The sequence below is a fragment of the Mustela lutreola genome, chromosome 10 (assembly GCF_030435805.1).
Source record: "Mustela lutreola isolate mMusLut2 chromosome 10, mMusLut2.pri, whole genome shotgun sequence".
NCBI lineage: Eukaryota > Metazoa > Chordata > Mammalia > Carnivora > Mustelidae > Mustela > Mustela lutreola.
The window spans coordinates 66,006,412-66,026,585 of record NC_081299.1 but is presented as its reverse complement, the minus strand read 5'-3'; the positions used below and the strand labels follow the sequence as shown (position 1 = coordinate 66,026,585).

The 20,174-nt window shown below is 35.4% G+C and overlaps 1 protein-coding gene across 3 annotated transcripts in view; it reads left to right on the top strand.

Moving 5' to 3' along the window:
* Positions 1-20,174, top strand: part of ADGRL4 (adhesion G protein-coupled receptor L4) — a 110,378-nt gene that overhangs the window by 44,861 nt on the left and 45,343 nt on the right. For all 3 annotated transcript variants that reach the window (XM_059135495.1, XM_059135494.1, XM_059135493.1), the window contains exon 3: positions 13,446-13,598. In XM_059135495.1, the coding sequence (XP_058991478.1) occupies positions 13,446-13,598 (153 nt within the window). The remainder of the gene's footprint in view (positions 1-13,445; positions 13,599-20,174) is intronic.

The window sequence follows — 20,174 nt, the reverse complement described above, 5'->3', positions numbered from 1 at the left end:
AAGAGGAAGGTAATAAATTAAAAGTTTCTATAGTTAATTTAGGGAATTGTTGAAAGAGATAAGTAGGACTATCTAGTAGCTATTGAATTAAAATTCAGAGAGAGATTAAGGATGTAGACCAAAAAAAAAAAAAAAAAAAAAAAAAAAAAAAAAAAAAAAAAAAAAGGCATGTAGGAGTGTCCCCAGGGGTAACAGTTGAATACAGAGAGTGAATGTAATCTCTAAGAAGGACAAAGGGCTGCTAACTGAGGCATATTAGGGATGCATTAAATGTTGATTGCAGATAGCCTGAAATCCTGCCCATGCTTCGCTCTCTGGGCCCTGTACTATAACTGAAGGATTTGAAAAATGAGCGTTAGGCTTTTGCCCCACCAAAAATTAAAATATAATATAGATTTGAACATTAAACAATGCTATTTTTTCATATTAGTCAGTCTGATATCAAGATGCACTACTGACTGATAGAGATATAAGTTGTGTTTGTTCCCATTTCTTTCTCAGAAATTAAGACAGTCCTATCTCTTGGAATAGATAATAAAATGTGCAAGACTTAGGTGAAATTGATACCACCAATGTAGGCAGCGGGAAGAATATCACTCAGACATGGGACAAGCAAAATCCTAGTTTAACTAAAAAAAAAAAAAAATTAGACAAAACTAATAGTTTTGCTTTTCAATACCATCTGTCACACCTAAATGTAGTAAATACAGAGGAAAAAGTTATAATCCCAAGTTATGGACGGTAGCATATCATCATTATACTATGTACAGTTGGGTGACAGAGGAAATCCCAAATAATATTAGAACAAAATGTCAAAGATGATTAGAGTCAACTTCATGATACAGTAAAGAGAGTACTATGTAGTTGTATGGATAAATGTTTAAACTTTTAGTAAGAGTAGATTGGATATAGGGTTTTTTTTTTTCCAAAACATTTTATTACATTGATCAAGTGTCATTAAGTTTATGGCATCTTAAAATCAAGGAAACAAGAATGCATTGATTGTCAGGCTGCCAGTGTTGTAGGTATATACTTTGATAGTAAATGTGTCATCCCTATCTTCTTGGTTCATTGATTTATTTTCGATTTGCTTTAAACTTTAAGTACATTAATTATTAACAAAATATAGCTGAATTTCATCTGTAATCTAATCTAATAAAATGAGTCTTATAATGGGAAATATAGGTTTCTTTCATTTGGTTTAACAGTTGAATTTGATAAATATTTTTATTCCAGCAAAATTATTTCGTATAGGATATTTTATTTTGTTTATAGTTTCATTTTCTTCCTCTTTATTTTAACTTTGAAATTTACTATTCACCCCTCTTTTCTTTGCTTTTTTGAAAATTCAGGTGTGAATTTTTCAGTCCATTTCCTACGTAGGGGCTAAGGGCAGGACGCCCCAAGATGGGGTCTCTTTAGTGTGAAGAAGATTCTTTTCAGTTAAAAAGCAGTCAAAACCAAGTAGATTCAGGAAAAGCTCTTTACCTCCCCCTTCACTTCTCAAAAATAATTTAATAAAGGACCTGTTCCAGGAAGAGAGATATCACCAAAGATAACTATTTTTTACTACAAACTAGGTGTAGTAGACAGGGAAAAATCTAGCAAGGCTTGTTTGATCAAAGTCGTCTATGACCCACTCATTCTGAGTGGCTCAACAAATGTTTATCCAGCATTTGCTCTTGTTGTGATGAGCACTGCATAGTACAGGAAAGCGATGAACCACTTAATTCTACATCTGAAACCAATTTTACCATATATGTTAACTAACTAGGATTTAAATAAAAACTTGAAATCTAAAAACAAACAACAAAAAATGTACTCTTTTTCATCATCCTGCGAATTGCATTCCTTCCCTTTGAAGTCCCAGACCCTAGCCTCCTTCTCCTTACTTCAGAGTGACATAAATACTTCCTTTTGCCTGACTATTGTTGATATTTCCATGTCTGGGTGGATTCCCCTACTATTAAGTTTTATTTTCTCCTGTTCATCTGCCTCATGTCTATCTGATTCTTAATCCAGCTAGAAGGACCTTGAATGGGGTAGGAAATTCTTGCTCCCTGACACCTACTCCTGGTACTCAGAATCAAATCCATGTTTTTATACTTCACTAAAATTAGGTAACAACACTTCCTTTCTGCAATGTGTTTTGCTTGTGCACTGTACCCTATTCTCACCTTGACCAACGTGATACCAGCTCTATGAACTCAACTATGTCCCTGCTATTAGCTTTTCCTTTGAGTAAATGTAAGAACCCAAATTATCTCTTTTTTTTTTTTTTTTTTTTTTTTAAAGATTTTATTTATTTATTTGACAGAGAGAAATCACAAGTAGGCAGAGAGGCAGGCAGAGAGAGAGAGGAGGAAGCAGGCTCCCCGCTGAGCAGAGAGCCTGATGCGGGACTCGATCCCAGGACCCTGAGATCATGACCTGAGCCGAAGGCAGCGGCCTAACCCACTGAGCCACCCAGGCGCCCCCCAAATTATCTCTTATTTTGAACATTCCTAATCCTACAATCATTCATTTGAATTTGTATTCTGTAGGGTTGATCATATCCACCATTATTACACCTCAGTCTAATCTTCCTCTGTGTTAAGGCCTATCTACTGAATTACTTTATTATTTAATTAAAACATTATCTTGAATGTTTACTTCACACAGAGTACATGGGTGGGTCACCTACTCTCTGAATTTGTGCTTTTCTACAACTGTTTCTCACTGTATTGAGTGAAAGATTTCTTTAGCTGGCTAGAGAACTATAGGATCAGTTATTTTATCCCAGTGACTTGCACATGCTATCCTACTGCCTCTCAGGTATGTTAGTGAGAATCTGATACTATTTTAATCATTTTCCTTTGTTAACTGGCAACTTTTTTTGTCTGAGAGCTTGTAAGGTTTTTCTACCATTGATTTGATTTTCCCCTTGAATATGTATTACTTTAATGATTAGAAACAAAAATCAATAAAACTAGTTTCTCAAAACCTATTTTATAACTATAACTGAAATACCAAAAAGACTCTAAGAGTGTTATTCATCTTTACTATTATAGTTAATAGATACAATGGAATGAAAAAAAAATTAGAATCATTGATTCATAATTTGAAATAAGTGTATGAGGATTTTGATCTTGCCCTCTGCAGCCAATGAGCAAGAGAAGTGGCTTCCAGTGTCTAGAGAAATTAGATGGCTTGTTTTCTTTTTTTTCCTACTCTATTTATATTTAGTTTTGCTTGTTTGCTCTAAAATGTATGTTTTAATAGTTCTGACAAAGAGAGAACCAAAAATGATCATAGCATAAAATAAGAACATTTTCTCAAGTGTTACATTTCCTTCAGAAAATAAGTAAATGCAAAAACAGCCCGAGACCATTCTACACCTTGGGTGTGGGGCTGGGGGATATATATATAAAATATATTAATAATATATATAATAATATATGCTTATATATTATGTATATATATATCCATCCTTGGAAAAACCTGATCCATAATCAAAGGCAAATACTTGAAATATCAAGTATTTTCAAAAAACTTTTCTTTTCAAAAACTTGAAATAATATTTATAGTTTTGAATAGTTTAAGAAAATTTTTTTCATTGAAGAAATTCTTTAAAATAATGAATACCCAGTGGACTTGATTCTTGTGTAATCCAAATTTCCTTGCCGTGATAATTCTAACACTTTGCATTTGATATATCTGATTTTTCTTTACTAAATTGGACTTATTAAATCAATGGTCATAGAAAAAATGAGTTTATACTATGTATTTTATAATCAACAATGGAAAAGTGAGAAGGATTTCTTCAATACCGGATTTACTTATTTTTTATCTAATAATTTTTTATTTGTTATCTAATATTACTTACATTTATCTAATATTATCTTCTTAATAATTCTGCAAATGTGATTCTGTGTATGTGGAAGGGTGGGTTATGTGTGTATCATATTCTGGCCTTCACTTAAGGTGCAAGAGAAATTCTTAGAGGGGAAGAAAAATATAACTCTGTCTTTCTTTTCCTTGTCTTAGATAGAGGATGTAATGACATCATTTCAGTGTGGAAGCAATAACTCCAGTTCTTTTCTTGGATGGCTGAACCCATTCTAATTCCACTGTTGTTCTTTCATCTTTCCCTTCTCTTGACCTTTTCTCCCCCTTACCTGTATGTTTACCTTAATATTCCCAAGAAGAGTACAAACCGCAGAAAGTCCATAATTGAGGAGGCTAATAATGATGATTTTTCTAAGTTCATTAGAGTGTTGGGTATGAGAAGAGAATTGTCAGTGCTGCTGGAAATAAATGAGCCCAGCAGGCTGCCTTGGGGAGAAAAATAGAAGGAAAAAAGTAAAGCTTTGGCATTGCCCCACCTTTGACATAGAGGATCTGTTTCACAAGGAGTCACATCATAGTTATAGTCATTTTAGTGTTCAAATTTACGGAGCAATACTGGCAGTCGTGTCCGGAGGGAGAATGTGTGTAGAAGCAATGTTGCTGTTAAGGTTCTGTGGCTTTCAAGTTGTTATAATCCATTTGAGCCCTGCCAATAATATCTCAAGTGCTTGCAAAAAGAAGATAATATTTTCTCTTTTTAATTATTTTTCCCTAAGTGAGGTCATTAGATTAACAAAAATGGAACACAAATTGTGTTCAGCTTCTGGAATGCCAGTGTCTTAATAAACCATAAAAAAAAAGTTATAAAATTCTACTTTATCATACACAAAGTCATATAATTGTATGGTTTGTTGCCAAAAACATGTTATTACTTGGGTAGTCTATATCACTCTTGGATTTAGAGAATTAGATGCCCATTAATGGTGCCTTGTTTAGAAGACTACTTTATGACTAAGTACACCTCAGTCTACAATGCAGAGATACAAGGTAGAGCCAGCTAGTCTTGGGATAAAAACTGTGTACAATAGATTTTTCCCTCTACACTGCATGATTTAGCTCATTTGAGGTTTGCTTTGTCATAAGTAAACTAGGGATAATACCAATCATTGTGTTATTGTAATAATAAATAAAATGAGCTGACTAGCAGAATGCCTGAGAAATGTTTTCTCTCTTCTTTCAGATTATTAGGTATAAACTGCACTGATCTCGGTTTTTTGTATAAGCCCACAATAACAAAATGAGTAGCTAGCCACCAACCACAGGAACACATTGCCCAAAAATAGGTTGAGAGAGGATTCTAGCATTTACACCTGTTTATTATTTACACTTCTGTGTGGCTTTCTGGTAGCTGGACTGAACCTTGTTGGAACTGCCAAGGTTTTTCTTGCCAACACTGGGAACGAAAATAAGCTAAGGGGCTTTCTTGGTCCCTGTTCTCTGTTCTCACATCCTAACCTCTGGATTGTATTACTCAGTTGGTCAGAAGAGCCAAACCCAAGTAAAAACATACAAAGAACAGCTACAACAACAAAAGGAAAACAAGAGTGCAATAATGCCACAGCCATGTTCATTAAAACTACCGAGATGAAAGCAGAAGGTGTCAGGAGACAGGGTCCACCTAGAGATAGGTGTAAAGAAAGACAGCAGGCTTGCTACTTGCACTAGAGCTGAATAAACGCCAGGCTTTTGATTCTGACACCTCCTCTGGAAGAGGAGGGAGCCTTGAGTGTTACCTCGTGATTAAATAATTTATGACTACATGATCGACTGCCCAATTGTTAATACTATTTAATGTGCTAAAGGCACCTCAGTCTTTCCTTGGTCAAAGCAAAATCCTTCATTAGCCCCAAAGGAAGCTCCTCTTCTGCTTCTCCCTGTCCTGGTAATTGGATCAGTTTATCAGCCAGACTTCTTCCAGTGGGAATCTGGGAGTCATCCCTGCCTTCTCCCTCTCTAGTTAATTTATATCTAATTAATCTCTAATCCCCACTGATATTTTAAAAATTATCCTATTATCAAAAATCCAAACACACAAAAGCAAATAATATTAATAATAAAAGATCCACATATAGCCATTATCCAACTGATACAATTTTCAATTCATGCCTAATCACGTTTAACCTAACCACTTTTTTTTTTTTCTCTCCCCACATCATTGATTTTTAACCTCTAAATATTTCCAAAATATAGCTTACCCCACTTTCTCCTTGATTCTGCTTTGGTTGGTTCTTCATGTCTTGTAGTGTTCTGCCCTGTCTACTGGGATCTTAGCTAATTTTCATTATCTTTCCAAACCTGTTTTGAAATTCAAATCTAATCAGATTTCTCCACTACATAAATTTGATGATGACCATTATTTTACTCAGTGAATATAGTCCCAAATTCTTGGCAAGTGTTTTCTGAGTTTAGGCCATGCCTACCCACACAGTCTTGTCCTTCACCTTCTACGCTTCTACCCAGTGTTCAACAACATAGCTCTGTTGTAAATTATGCAGCTCGCGCAGGCCTCCAAGCCTGGGATAAGCTCTTTCCTTTGAAAGGATTACTGGGAGCCCCTTTAGTTTGTCTAAATTCTTATACTTCAGTGGTTGGCTCCAGCATCCCCTCCTCTTCTAAACCTTCCCTGTAAATAACCTTCACCCTTCTATCTTGAAAACTTGCCCAGGAAACCATTCTCCTCTCTGAGTTACCACTGCACTGCTAAATAGCCCTTGTATTTGTTACACACCCTGCATCCTAAGAATGGAGGCCTTTGTCCATCTTCTCCAGTAGTTATGGATCCTGTTGTGTTACCAGATGAGAATGCTTTTGTTCTCGACTGCTCAACTCAGTGTGTTCTACATGAACCATGAAAAAAATTTTTGCTGAAGGAATGTTAATATTTCTCTTTAACAGTTTTTGATAAATGTTAAAAATTTTTTATCTCCAACTTAATGGTGTAACAGTGAATTTCTCAAGTGATATTCTAATCGAAATATTTAGTTTATAATCCCACAAGGAGGCTTAAACTTAGAGTTACAGAGAGTGGGTAAGGGAACTGGTCAATTGATTTGAACAATGGAAATTAGAGCACAAAAGAAGCAGGCTTCTGTTTTCCTGTATTATATCCATCCAAAGAAACTTTCTCCTTGAAAATTAATTATTATGAAGTTGGACACTGGAAACGTTAAGGCTATTTTAATACTTCAAATTTATATATTACTTCATGAAGATAATTTCTTGCCTATCTCCACTATCTTGGGGGAAACGAGGAGGTTACTTTTAGATAAGTGCTATTTTACAAAAACAAGATTTGACTCAGACCATTAGGGAATTAGTCCTTATTGTATATTCAGTCCAGAAGATTGGGAGAGAGATAACAAAATACTTTTATTTCCCAATTCTTGATAAGAAAGCTAAGAGGTCAAGTGCTCAAAACCACACAGTAGAGAAAGACACAAAAATCATTGTTAATCTCTTTTTTCTGGCTATTAATAATGTTGCCCAACAGTTTTAAAAATGTGTTGGAGTCCAATAACTTATTGCCATGTTAATTTATTTTTAGAAACATAATCAGTTGATATAAAGGGTCTCATTTTCTTGGACTCTGACCAATGCTTCAGACCTAGTGAGTCCTTTTTCTCAGTATTTTTGCATATCATTTTTCAGCTATAGACCACAAGGGATACAATCTTCCTCGTTCTCTTTATTACCAATAACTGATCTGAGAGCACAATTTCTTCTAAAGTTAATATAAACTTTTCCTAGTATGCTGTAAAAGGAGTCAAATTTTGAGATAAAAATTGAAACTTTTATTTTAATAAGAACTCAATTATATGCTACTGTGTTAACTTGCTTTAGAAAGTGAACTCTGACAGCAGGGCACATATCCTGACTTTTTGATTAATTTTTACTTATTTCCCAATATAGACCATATTCACATTTGGGAACTAGGAGACTCCATAAATATTTGAGTAACTAAATGATTGAATCAAACCCAGCGTTATGAAATATTTTTCTTTTACTTTATTTAGATGATTGTGTTCAATCTGTGAGCTGCTCTCAGTTAATTTGAATAAACTAGTTTTGTGTATGCATACATAAACATATATGCTTGCTCCAAGTATATATGTATATACTGTCATTAGAGTTATAGACTGTATCTCTGTGTACAGAATAAATTAAAAATTAAATAGACATGTTAATAAAGTATTACCTCTTAATAAAGTATTACATTTTCAGCACAGTTTATATAAAGCCATTCAAAATTTATCTTACTTGGGTGCCTGGGTGGCTCAGTTGGTTAAGCGTCTGCCTTCAGTTCAGGTCATGATCCTGGGGGTCTAGGGATTGAACTCCCATGTCAGTCTCCCTGCTCAGGCGGGAATCTGCCTCTCCTCATCCTCCCCTTACTCCAGCTTGTTTGCTCTCTCTCTTTCTCTCTCTCTCTCTAGAACAAATAAACTCTTAAAAAATAATAAAATAAATTACTGAAATTTTAAAAATTGAGCTGTGAGAAAAGTAATCGTACGACCATACATTATAGATTCCTTATAAATAATAAGGAATTTATAATAAATAAATATCTTTATTATTATACCTGTGTAAAGATAAGTGATTTAAACCTGTTCCCAAAATTCAGAAGCTCCCTTCCACATAGAGAAGAGATAACATTACACACTAAGGCCAGGTTGCTGTTAAGAATTTTAAGCAGGAACCAGATTTCTAGCAATTTAAATAGCAATAGTAGTATTTTGTAAATAAGGAGATTAGCAGCCTGTATATAGTGTTTACTACATGCTAGGCACCACTCTAAAAATTGTCTGAATGTCAATTTCGTTAGTCCTCTTGACAATTATCTGAGGTAGTCACAACATACTTTCCATTTTACAGTAATCTTTCTATCACAGTAACTAGCACATAATAAACACTCAGTAAATGGTAGCTATTACCACAATGAACTCTCTTATAATGTAGTATTTAGGAAAAATGAGATCACTTTGACATTCAGAATGCTCCAGGCTTGAATCAAACTTTGCCACTTATTAGTTGTGTACCTTTGGGCAAGGTAATCCAACGTTTTGTATTTCAGTTTTATTGTAAAATAGGAATCACATCTGCATCATTAGGTTTATATGAGGACTAAAAACAAGTGTCAGATAATGTATCCAAAGTGCTTAGTACAATGCCTGGTTCATTGGGAGTCTTCAGTGAATGGTAGTAATCATGTCCGATAACCATGTCTTAAAATGTGCTCTCATGGATGCCACATGGTGTCCTAGACTACCCTGCAGTCAGGTGGGAGGTGAATGATATCAATTATGTTAGTTCCTTCTCCTTCCATAACATTTTTTAATAGTTCCATAATGCCTAAAATTATGTCCAAATAAAACTATATAAAAATGTAATGCACGAAAACCTCATCCTTCCAGACTCCATGAAATCTCTTCTGTCCTCTTTCCCCACCCGAGTAAAGGGAATGAGGCCATCATTTATTCTGGCAGAGTCTTCTTTCACCACATATGCACTTCTCTGGTCTCTGCTTACTCGTCCCCGCTTGTCAAGGTCTCCAGATTCTGAAGGGCAGAGACAGAACTATAGTTCCTCTTTCATCCTCCATCAGAGGCACAATATCAAAATATCAACACAAATCAAAAGCACACAAAATAAATGATTGGCCAAGGGAAGAGTAACAGCTATTAATGCAATGGATATGTCTAATTTAAAAGATGTTTATTAATTAAAGAAATTACAGTAACTTCAAAAATATAATGTTATCTTCCCTTTTGAGTTCCAATTAATTTATGTATGTTTGCTATTAATCAACTAGATTTTCTTATATTTGGTAAAATTTTTTGGTATTCACATATATCTGGTTTCATTATTCAAATGCAACTATATTTGTGGAACAATAAATATGGCAGAGAGCTCTGACTGTTCAAAATCTCTTCTTTCTTCTTCCTGGCCTATAACCACCAGCCTCCCTTGTAGTTAAATGTGTCCATTTGAATGAATTCTGGTGAATAGAATGTGGACCAAGATGGGATTGGGAGGGAGACAAACCATAAGTGACTCTTAATCTCACAAAACAAACTGAGGGTTGCTGGGGGGAGGGGGTTTGGGAGAAGGGGGTGGGATTATGGACATTGGGGAGGGTATGTGCTTTGGTGAGTGCTGTGAAGTGTGTAAACCTGGTGATTCACAGACCTGTACCCCTGGGGTACAGGTTTTTATATGTCTATAAAAAATAAAAAATTAATTAAAAAAAAAGAATGTGGACCAAAGTGATGGATGACTCTTTTATGCTCCATTCTACCCTAACTCCCTACCTGGATCAATACAGAGAGCCTGGAGACCCAGTGGGTGGTGGAGCCATTAGATGGCAAGAGCCTGGGTCCCTGAACCATTGTGTCAGGATGCCTAGAACACTAATCTTGGTCACTGACTATAGCAGTAAATAATATTTTTTGGTACTGAGCTCTAACATGTTTAAGTACATTTAAAGCACTTAGCTTGAAAATCTTACCTGACCTGTCCATAGTCATTTTTGAAAAAAGAGAGGAATTCACCCCTAGTTTCTACCATATGTTAATGTCTACACATATATCCTTAGTGTTTGCAAATGAGTAAGTGGAAATAAAACTTAAGTTAAAAATAGAATTTTTCATGTGTCTGAAGCCATTTGTATGTCTTCATTGCTATCAGACACATGAAAAAATGTTCATCATCACTAGCCCTCAAGGAGATTCAAATTAAAACCACATTGAGATATCACCTTACACCAGTTACAATGGCCGAAATTAACAAAACAGGAAACAACATGTGTTGGAGAGGATGTAGAGAAAGGGGAACCCTCTTCCACTGTTGGTGGGAATGCAAGTTGGTGCAACCTCTTTAGAGAACAGTGTGGAGATTCCTCAAAAAATTAAAAATAGAACTTCTCTATGACCCTGCAATTGCACTCCTGGGTATTTACCCCAAAGATACAGATGTCATGAAAAGAAGGGCCATCTGTACCCCAATGTTAATAGCAGCAATGGCCATGGTCGCCAAACTATGGAAAGAACCAAGATGCCCTTCAATGGACGAATGGATAAGGAAGATGTGGTCCATATACACTATGGGGTATTATGCCTTCATCAGAAAGGATGAATACCCAACATTTGTAGAAACATGGACGGGACTGGAAGAGATTATGCTGAGTGAAATAAGTCAAGCAGAGAGAGTCAATTATCATATGGTTTCACTTATTTGTGGAGCATAACAAATATCATGGAGGACAAGGGGTGTTAGAGAGGAGAAGGGGGTTGGGGTAAATTGGAAGGGGAGGTGAATCACAAGAGACTATGGACTCTGAAAAACAATCTGAGGGGTTTGAAGTGGTGGGGGGGGTGGGAGGTTGGGGTACCAGGTGGTGGATATTATAGAGGGCACGGATTGCATGGAGCACTGGGTGTGGTGAAAAAATAATGAATACTGTTTTTCTGAAAATAAATAAATTAATTTAATTAAAAATAAAATAAAATAAAAAGATGAAAAAAATAGAATTTTTCTAAATTCTATGTCTGGGTGCCTGGGTGGTTCAGTTAGTTAAGCTCAGATCATGATCTCAGAATCATGGGATCAAGACCCATTGGCAGGGAGTCTCCTTGTCCCTCTCCTTCTGCTCCTCCCCCCATGAGGGCTCTCTCTGTCTCTCTCAAATTTAAAAAAAAAAAAATAGAATGCAAATAAAGTCTCCATTTTCCTTCTGAAATCACTACTTCAATATCTTTCCATTTCCCAAAATAGACCCATAATTCATTTGATAAGATCTTATTATACATTTTGGCATTTTAAAATAATTCTCACAGAAGCAGCAGGAGGCAACAGTTAAGAGAACAGGCTTTGGAACCAAACTACCTGGCTCTGTAACTAGCTGTGTGATATTGGCAAGTTACTTTTTTCTCTCTATTCCTTCTTTTCTTCAGCAGTTAGAGGGGGTAACAATGGTACCTTCTTCCTAGAGCTTATGTAAGGATCCGATGAATTCATATTTATAAAACATTCAGGAAAATCTCCAACTCTTCATTACCACTGTATATCTGCAATAGCCTGTGTACAAATTAAATATCATACCGTTTGTTCTTAAAGAGAAATTAAACTTGGTTTGATAAAAACGGGGGATGAAAATTAAAGATATTTTTTGAACTTGTTTTTAGAGAGATTCCCCTATGGTTTTTCTCTGTGCTCCCCAATTTGGCTTTCCTCTATCTTCAGAAATGTTTCAGTTACCCTATGCTTGCATCTTTGTTCAACATTCTATCTTCCTTTTCCTGATCTTTCTTCTCTCCAACCAATGCTTCTCTATCCTGCATTGGCCAGTATGGGTCCATTAGTTTCTGAGGGATGCCTTAACAACTAGCACAAACTGGAGGCTCAAAACAACACAAATGTTGTTCCAGAACCTCCCTGGTTCTGGAAGATAGAAGTCTGAAATCAAGGTGTTGGAAGGGTCATGTTCCCTCCAAAGGGTCTAGGGAAGAATCCTTTCTTGTCTCTTTCTCGCTCCTAGTGGTTGCCAGCTATTCTGTTCATGGTGTCCCTTGGCTGGCAGCTACATGACTTTCAGCGCCTCCTCTGTTTTCACGTAGGCTTCCCCTCTGTGTCTTCATGTCAAATTTCCCATACCATATCCACAAGAATACCAGCCACTGGATTAGGGCCCGACTAATTCAGTGTAACGTTATCTTAACTTGATTACATCTGCAAAGGTCCCATTTCTAAGGGACCTCTACTCACAAGACACAGGATTAGGACTTGAACATATCTTTTTGCAAGATGTAATTCAACCCACAAGATTTAATGTCACCTAAAAATATTCTCTCTCTCCTCCAGTCTATTATGATCCCATCTGAAAAGCCCTTGTTTTCTGTTTTATTTACTTGACAGGTAGTATAAATTTCTTTCTGATTTTTTAAAGGGCTTGTGAACCTATATATTTTTGTTAACTTGTATTACAAGACTAGAAGGTAAGGACCCTGGACCATGATATAAGTTTTTTTTGTATGCTCTTCTATAGGACAATAAAACACACATAGTATTCAATGAATAAATTCATTAATAAGTGAAGAGGTGTCGACCTAGTGTTGCAAAATTCTTCTAGGGAATAAATAATAAAAATAATGGTACATGATTAGAGCATGTCAATTTGTAATCTCTGATGTTTTAACTTATGGTATGCTTTTGACTAATTCTAGAGAGTATTGTAAATTTACAAAGAAGTATGATGTATTACATTATTATTATTAAATTACACATGAAATTTGGAATATGTTCTGATATAGGTTCAATAATAATGCTCAGTATTTTCAGAAGTAAGATATTCTGTTTTGCTTTGCAACTACAAAGGAAGTGTCACATTATAAATAAAAATGAGAAAAGTGTGGAATGTGGATTGTACTGTTAACCGTTCCTAAATATTGACATCGCATTACCTTAAACTGTTTAACAGTCGCAGTTCCCAAATACTGGTAGAAAATGTTAGAAATTAAATCTCAATTATATAAAAATAAAGTCTTAAATTGATATGTCCACAGATGATAACGAGTGTGGAAATTTGACCCAGCCCTGTGGTGAAAATGCCAACTGCACTAACACAGAGGGAAGTTACTACTGTATGTGTGTCTCCGGTTTCAGATCCAGCAGTAACAAGGACAGGTTCATCACTAATGATGGAACCATCTGCAAAGGTAAGTTTGACCACCTAACTTAAATTTGTACCGATCTCTTACCGCTTATTACCTCCAGAGATGAAATATTATCTGAACCAAATTCTACCCATCTTTGAGTGTACCCTAGTTGTGCAATACTTTTAGTAACTTCCTCAATTCCTTTCATTCTCTAATGCTGTATAATCAGTTACTATGGAATATTTATCTAAGGATATAAGGAAAATACTTGGGAGGAGAAAATCAAGCAGTTTACGAGAAGAAAAAATCATGAAAGTATGTGATCTAGCATGGTGACAAACAACAGAATAAATATTTACACTTTAATAGGTTGACTCAAAAAAATTACTATTTGCATGGCAAGATATTGATGCTTTTATAGACATGCACTCTGAGATGGGCTCTACATTTTCTTGGAAAATATTCAGAAAGGCATTAGTTATAAAAGAATTATTCCAGTGCTTTTAGAATTATTTATTAAGGTCTGCATTAAATGTAACTACTAATGTTCAGAAAAACTAATGTTTGTAGTTTCTAAATAGGGTCCTATTTAGAAAATCATGTCAGGTTTACTAAAATGTCCTCTGGGATGATAATAATTTCATCCCTAAATTCCTATGTGAAATATCACTCTGAATCTGAAGAGAGTGTCTAGAAGTTTTTAAATGTCCTTCTATTGTAATTTGGTCATGCATTTGATATACCAGATCCTATAGAATTTGGATTATAGTTTGAGAAATTAAGATTGTTTAGGAAATTCAAAGAGTTGAACAATTTTCAGAGGCAAATTCCCCGAAACCAAAGATTTAAACTTTGAAAGCAAGTTAAAAATCATCTTCATCATGGTTTATACAAAACTGTCCAATTTACCAACAACTAGCTTAATTAATTATGGCGGATAGTGATCTGCAGAATTAATACACGAACTGAGGCCCTGAGAGTGAAGTCATTGGCCAGGAGAAGAGACTAGACTAGAACTCAAGACTAGAACTTTGCATGAAACGTGGACAAAGGTGATGTGCTGCTTCTACTTTACATGGTTAGATAAAAGAGAGATATCCAAGTTAATTTAGATCACACTGAAGCCTTTGATTAGTTCCCTACTGAGATTCTCATCAGTAAGTGAAGGAGAAGCCTAACAATGTTATTATTAACACATGATAAGTTAGGAGACAGTGTTCAAAGAAACTTTATCGAAGAAATGTCTGTATCAAAGAAATTATCTTGTCTCATGTACCTATGGTTTCATAAAATTTACTCTGCTATATAAACAGAAAAAGAATGTATTCTCATTTGATAGCCAAGGGATGTGCACGCTACTCCAGATTCACATGTTTAGGATAAAGAGAGGTTTAGAAGCACAGTCTTGTATCTGGAAAGCCACGGGAGGCAAAAATGGGTGGCCGTCTAAATCTTAGGCATTGATCTGATTCATACAAATACAGTGGATCATGTTTTTGCATGAGAATAAAGGATTTAAAATATGAGAAAATTGGACAGTTTTTGTTGGATAATAATTCTTTCAGTATTTTATTTATTTATTTGATAGAGAGAGAAAGAGAGAGAGAGCATGAGCTGAGGGAGAGGGGCAGAGGGAGAAGGAGAAGCAGACTTCTGTCTGAGTAAGGAGCCTAACATGGGGCTAGATTCCAGGACCCTGAGATCATGACCTGAGCCAAAGGCAAACCTTTAACTGACCGAGCCACCCAGGCACCTTGTGTTGGAGGATAAATTTTATCTTTAGTGTTTTCAGCAAAAAGTTTTACAGTATATAGCTTTACAGTATATTCAGGAAGTAATCTATGAAGCTCTGTCCAGAAAATTTGTAATATCTCACTATTTGTTCTTCTCAAGCCCCTACTCTTGTTGCTAGTCTTCTTGGAATGTTGTGTGTGTGTGTGTGTGTGTGTGTGTGTGTGTGTGTTATGCATTTTACCTTTATTAGTTAAGTTCTAATTAGAGAGCTCGCTAAGCTTTACTAGAAATGCTCCAGTTAATGAAGAAACAGAACTTGTAACATCTTAATCATTGAAATTTAATACAATTTTAACGATGCTCTCCACTTCCTCTTGTCTCTGGAAGACATCTGTCTTTTCATCTGAGCATGTTTACTTTTAATATGCCCCAATTCACAAAAGGCTATATTTCTCTGTCTGTTTGTGTTCCCTACAAGTAGAGAATTCCTGTATTAGAAAAAAAAAATCGAATCCCAGACACAGAAAATACACACACACACAGAGATGATCGAATGCCAACGTTTAATGGAAGTATAACATATTTGTAATTGCAGACTCTGTCTCCCAATACTCCTTTATTATTGAGATATTGTGGAATGGGCTTAAGTTTTGGCTAATTCCCTTTTTAGCTTTTTTAAGTAATCAGTAAACACAAGAACTATATTAAAACCCAGCATCCGATATTGAGTCCTTCAGCTTCTACCTGTTTTCTTTGATGGATTATTCACTGGAAAACTCATTCGCTGAAAAATGGCTATTTCTCACCAATTTTATTGTCCTTAAGGATTAAGCTTTTTTGACAAGCAGAACAGCCATAGTTTTTTTTTTTTTTTTAACCTCTCTTGTCCTATAGTAATTTTCATTATGCATTATGATAATCTTCAGGGACTTTGAGCAGAGAACTATAATTCTGTTTCCATTTACATTAGTAAATCACCTTGTACTGTATCACGTCTGATTTGAAAGTCTAGCTTATCCTTAAATTTGACATGTCTGGTAATTATATTCATTAAGAACCTCTATAAAAAGACAATGTTTTAAGAACCCCCATTCAGGGCAAGAAATGACCCAAGCAAAATTCTTTACTTTAGTCAATATTCAAATACTGTTGTTCATAGAGAAGGTAATTTTGTTGCAGAAGGTTTTGAGGAAATTTAGCATCCTGAACATTTGCTTTCCCTTGGAATTACAGTAAAACAGAATTTCAGATTCCCTCTTTCCCAAGAGACATGGTTCCAGATTCACATTTCGCAAATGAGAAAACCGACATATCCAATAAAACAGTGAATTCTTCCAAGGCCAGATGAGTACAACCCAAGAACTCCTTCCCATTTACCATGTGCCGAAGAGCACTGTTTACTGCTTATAATTTTCTATGTCTTATTGACTTGGCTACACTGATCATTTCAGATTTTTTTTTCCTGGCTTTGAATAATATTAACGTCCAATTTTGTCTTTGCAAATTACTCTCAGTAATTGCACAAGTTATCTTTTTTCACAGTCTGTGAGTTAAACATTAGACCATTCAGTTATTGATGAAAATGATAAGAATCAAAACAATCATAGGATCATGTTCTGAAAGAAGATTATGATGAACTACTGCTGGGCCAGCACATTGTAGACATGAAAAACCAGCATAACCTTACTCATGAAAAAGGAGCAAGTGAATATTTTGATGTGCAAAACAAGTAAATGACTGTTATGATGTGCTTACGTTTGGCAAAATCAAGTTATTAATATTAAGCTGAGTGTTAGGTTGGTGGTAGAAAAAGTGGACCAGTTATTAAATAGGTATGTCAATTCCAGCCACACTGAAATAATTACAGAAGAGCAATTTAACTTTTATTAAAATGTGGTAGGGGTTCTTTTCCTCTTTTACCTCTCCGGGGAGTACTAAGACGTGGCAATCTAATGAGACACTCATTATCAATCTGTTTTCTCCAAACTTACATATTCACAGGGCTCCTGCTATTAAGAAAACACACAATATGAATAGAATAACTGTACCTATTACATCTTGGGCACAACTTCAAAACACCTTCACATCCATTTCCTCTTTGTTATAAAATAGCATTCTTTTGAGATAAAAGGTATTTGTATAGTATTACCTAAAGTCACAAGGCTAATGAGTATTATAACTAGAATTTGAATTAAAATCTTCTACGGGTCTTTTACATGTAAGAAGAAGGATACACAGTGTTTTTATTAGATCCCAGCTAATGAGGCCCTGCAAGAGATTGCTGGAGAAGTGGGTATAGATCTTGCTGCAAAACAGCGGTCATGTTCATTTTGGTAAGCCGGTCGCATCTCATTTGGACATGGCATACTCTTTCAATATTTTATGATTCTCTCTATATTACTAGGTAGCAAGGGGCATAGAGTGATATGCTAACCAAAGTAGAGGCACATAGCCATTGTGGTAGTTAGACACTCCCTTACTAGGTTAGATTCAGTGAACCCTACTACAAGGCACAGAGTGAGAACATCAAATTCAGCAAACCTTACTTCCACATTTGAGTAAAAAGTTATAAAATCAAAAAGTATAAGCCAGAAAAGTCCAAACAATTTGGAAAACATGACTTTGGTGGGATGATTAAGATTTGAAAAGCATTACTTTGGTAGGTTAATTAATATTCTCATATAACATTTGGAGTCAGAATATACAAATTTACATAATCCTCATTTTGAATGCTGGTCTCCCAGGAGACTACCTCCTTATTTTCTTTTTACAGATTACCATTTTGTCACTTGGTGAATTCAGATGTTGAAATACCCTGCTTGGTCCAACACTGACATTCTGGGATAGTAACTGGCTAAGTGACTGGTGGTAGGAAGGCTTGAACTAGAGCAGAAACCCAACAAGCACCACGGGTGTGGAGGACACACAGAGAAGAACTGAAACACAGTTGGTTACGAGCACCAAGACTATATACCCTGTGTCCAAAACACAAGAGAGAGAGAGGATGGGCATTAAGTTTGCCCAGATTTGTATGTTCCTGGGGCTCCTGGGTGGCTTAGCTGTTAAGTGTCTGCCTTCGGCTCAGGTTATGATCCTAGGGTCCTGGGATTGAAACCAATGCTGGGCAGGGAGCCTGCTTCTCCCTCTCCCACTCCTCCTGCTTGCGCTCTCTCTCTGTCAAATAAATAAAAATCTTTTAAAAAGAAAGCTATTTATGATGCTTAGAGATGGGTTTGGGACAATGTCTGCACCTTCAAATAATTTTAAAATTGAGAGAAATCAACACTCATTTCCTGTTAGCAAATAAGGCATCTAAAAATAGGAAACATGGGCATTCAGAAAATACAAGCTTCATATACATGAAATAAAATGTTCCATTGATATCATAAACGGAACATTTTATTTCTATTAACATCTTCATTGGGGTGTTATCCCCATTTGGATACAGTATACCACTGGGTATAGTACATGCTATATATTACTATATACTACTTTATTTTCCGTGTGTGTGTGTGTGTATGGAGTGGCAGTCTCTAAACACACATATACAGAAAAGAGAGGAAGAGGTTGGATCTCTGAAGAGTACAGATTATGAATATATAGGCTTGGCAGAAGAACAAAGAGTTTTCTACCCTTTTTTCAGCCTATGAATTGTCTTCTTAAATCTAGTACCATTCCCTTTCTAGCTAATGGACATGTCTTCAAGAACTACCAAGAGACTTACTGTCAGCTTCAGGTTTTGGTGGTTTGAATTTTAATGTTACTCTGTGCCTTCATTGCATTTTTGAAGGGAAAAATCAGGATCAACTACTTCTAAGATAACTAGCTAAATGACCTTTTAAGTTGGACTTTGATTACTCCCCCTTTTTTTATGGCAAACTGTATTGTGGCACTCTATTAGTTTTCTAAAAAATCAAATTTTATATTTATAATTACAAGTTTAATCATTAATCTGACATAGAGTATCTCTAAGATGTCAGAGCCAGGCTGGGAACACAAAAATCTTTGCATTAGCGTAAGGTAATGATCTGGACTCTTCAGTTACTTGGAATCATTCCCTATTGGAACTCTGCCTACTGGCAGAGTATTTATACTATATTTTTAACTTTAAGACATATTTCACTGCAGTATGTAAAATTTTAAATTAAGAATATAAAGTATGTGAGCTTAAAACCTAACATTTTTACTGTGACTTTGATATATGGCTATTGAAAATCTAAGACTTAATTCTGTACAATTTGTTACTTTATCTCTGATGACTGTGTATTCAGAATCATAGTAAAATATAACCTGGACAAAAAGTACTAAGTTGTGGTAAAATTTTAAGGGAGTTGAATCATACATTTTGCTAATTTTTAGGATAACTTACATGCAAAAATGAAGCTTTGGAAAAAATGAGCTACTTTTTTTTTATCATGCAGATTAAACTGAATTGTTACAATCCATTTAGTTTAGTAGTAGAAAACAAAGAATTGTAGATGTATTTTTAAAATGGAGTCTTTAGGGGCACCTGGGTGGCTCAGTCGGTTAAGTGTTTGCCTTCAGTTCAGGTCCTGATCTCAGGGTCATGGGATTGAGCCCCGGATTGGGCTTCCTGCTCAATGGGGAGCCTGCTTCTTCCTCTTACTCTCCCTCTGTGTTCTCTCTCTCTCAAATAAATAAAATCTTAAAAAAAAATTGGGTCTTTATTAAATTAAGATTAAATGTTAAATTGTCAATGATGGAAATTATTTTAATGACTTTGTGGATGAATAATTATACTCAGAAAATAATTCAAGAGTTTGGTCCATGAATGACATTTTTAAATTCACTTTCAAAATGGATTGGCCAAATCGGGGTTTAAAATAACTATATGCAGCTGAGTTTGCTCTGTCATTTTCCAAATCATGGGATTTTCTTTAC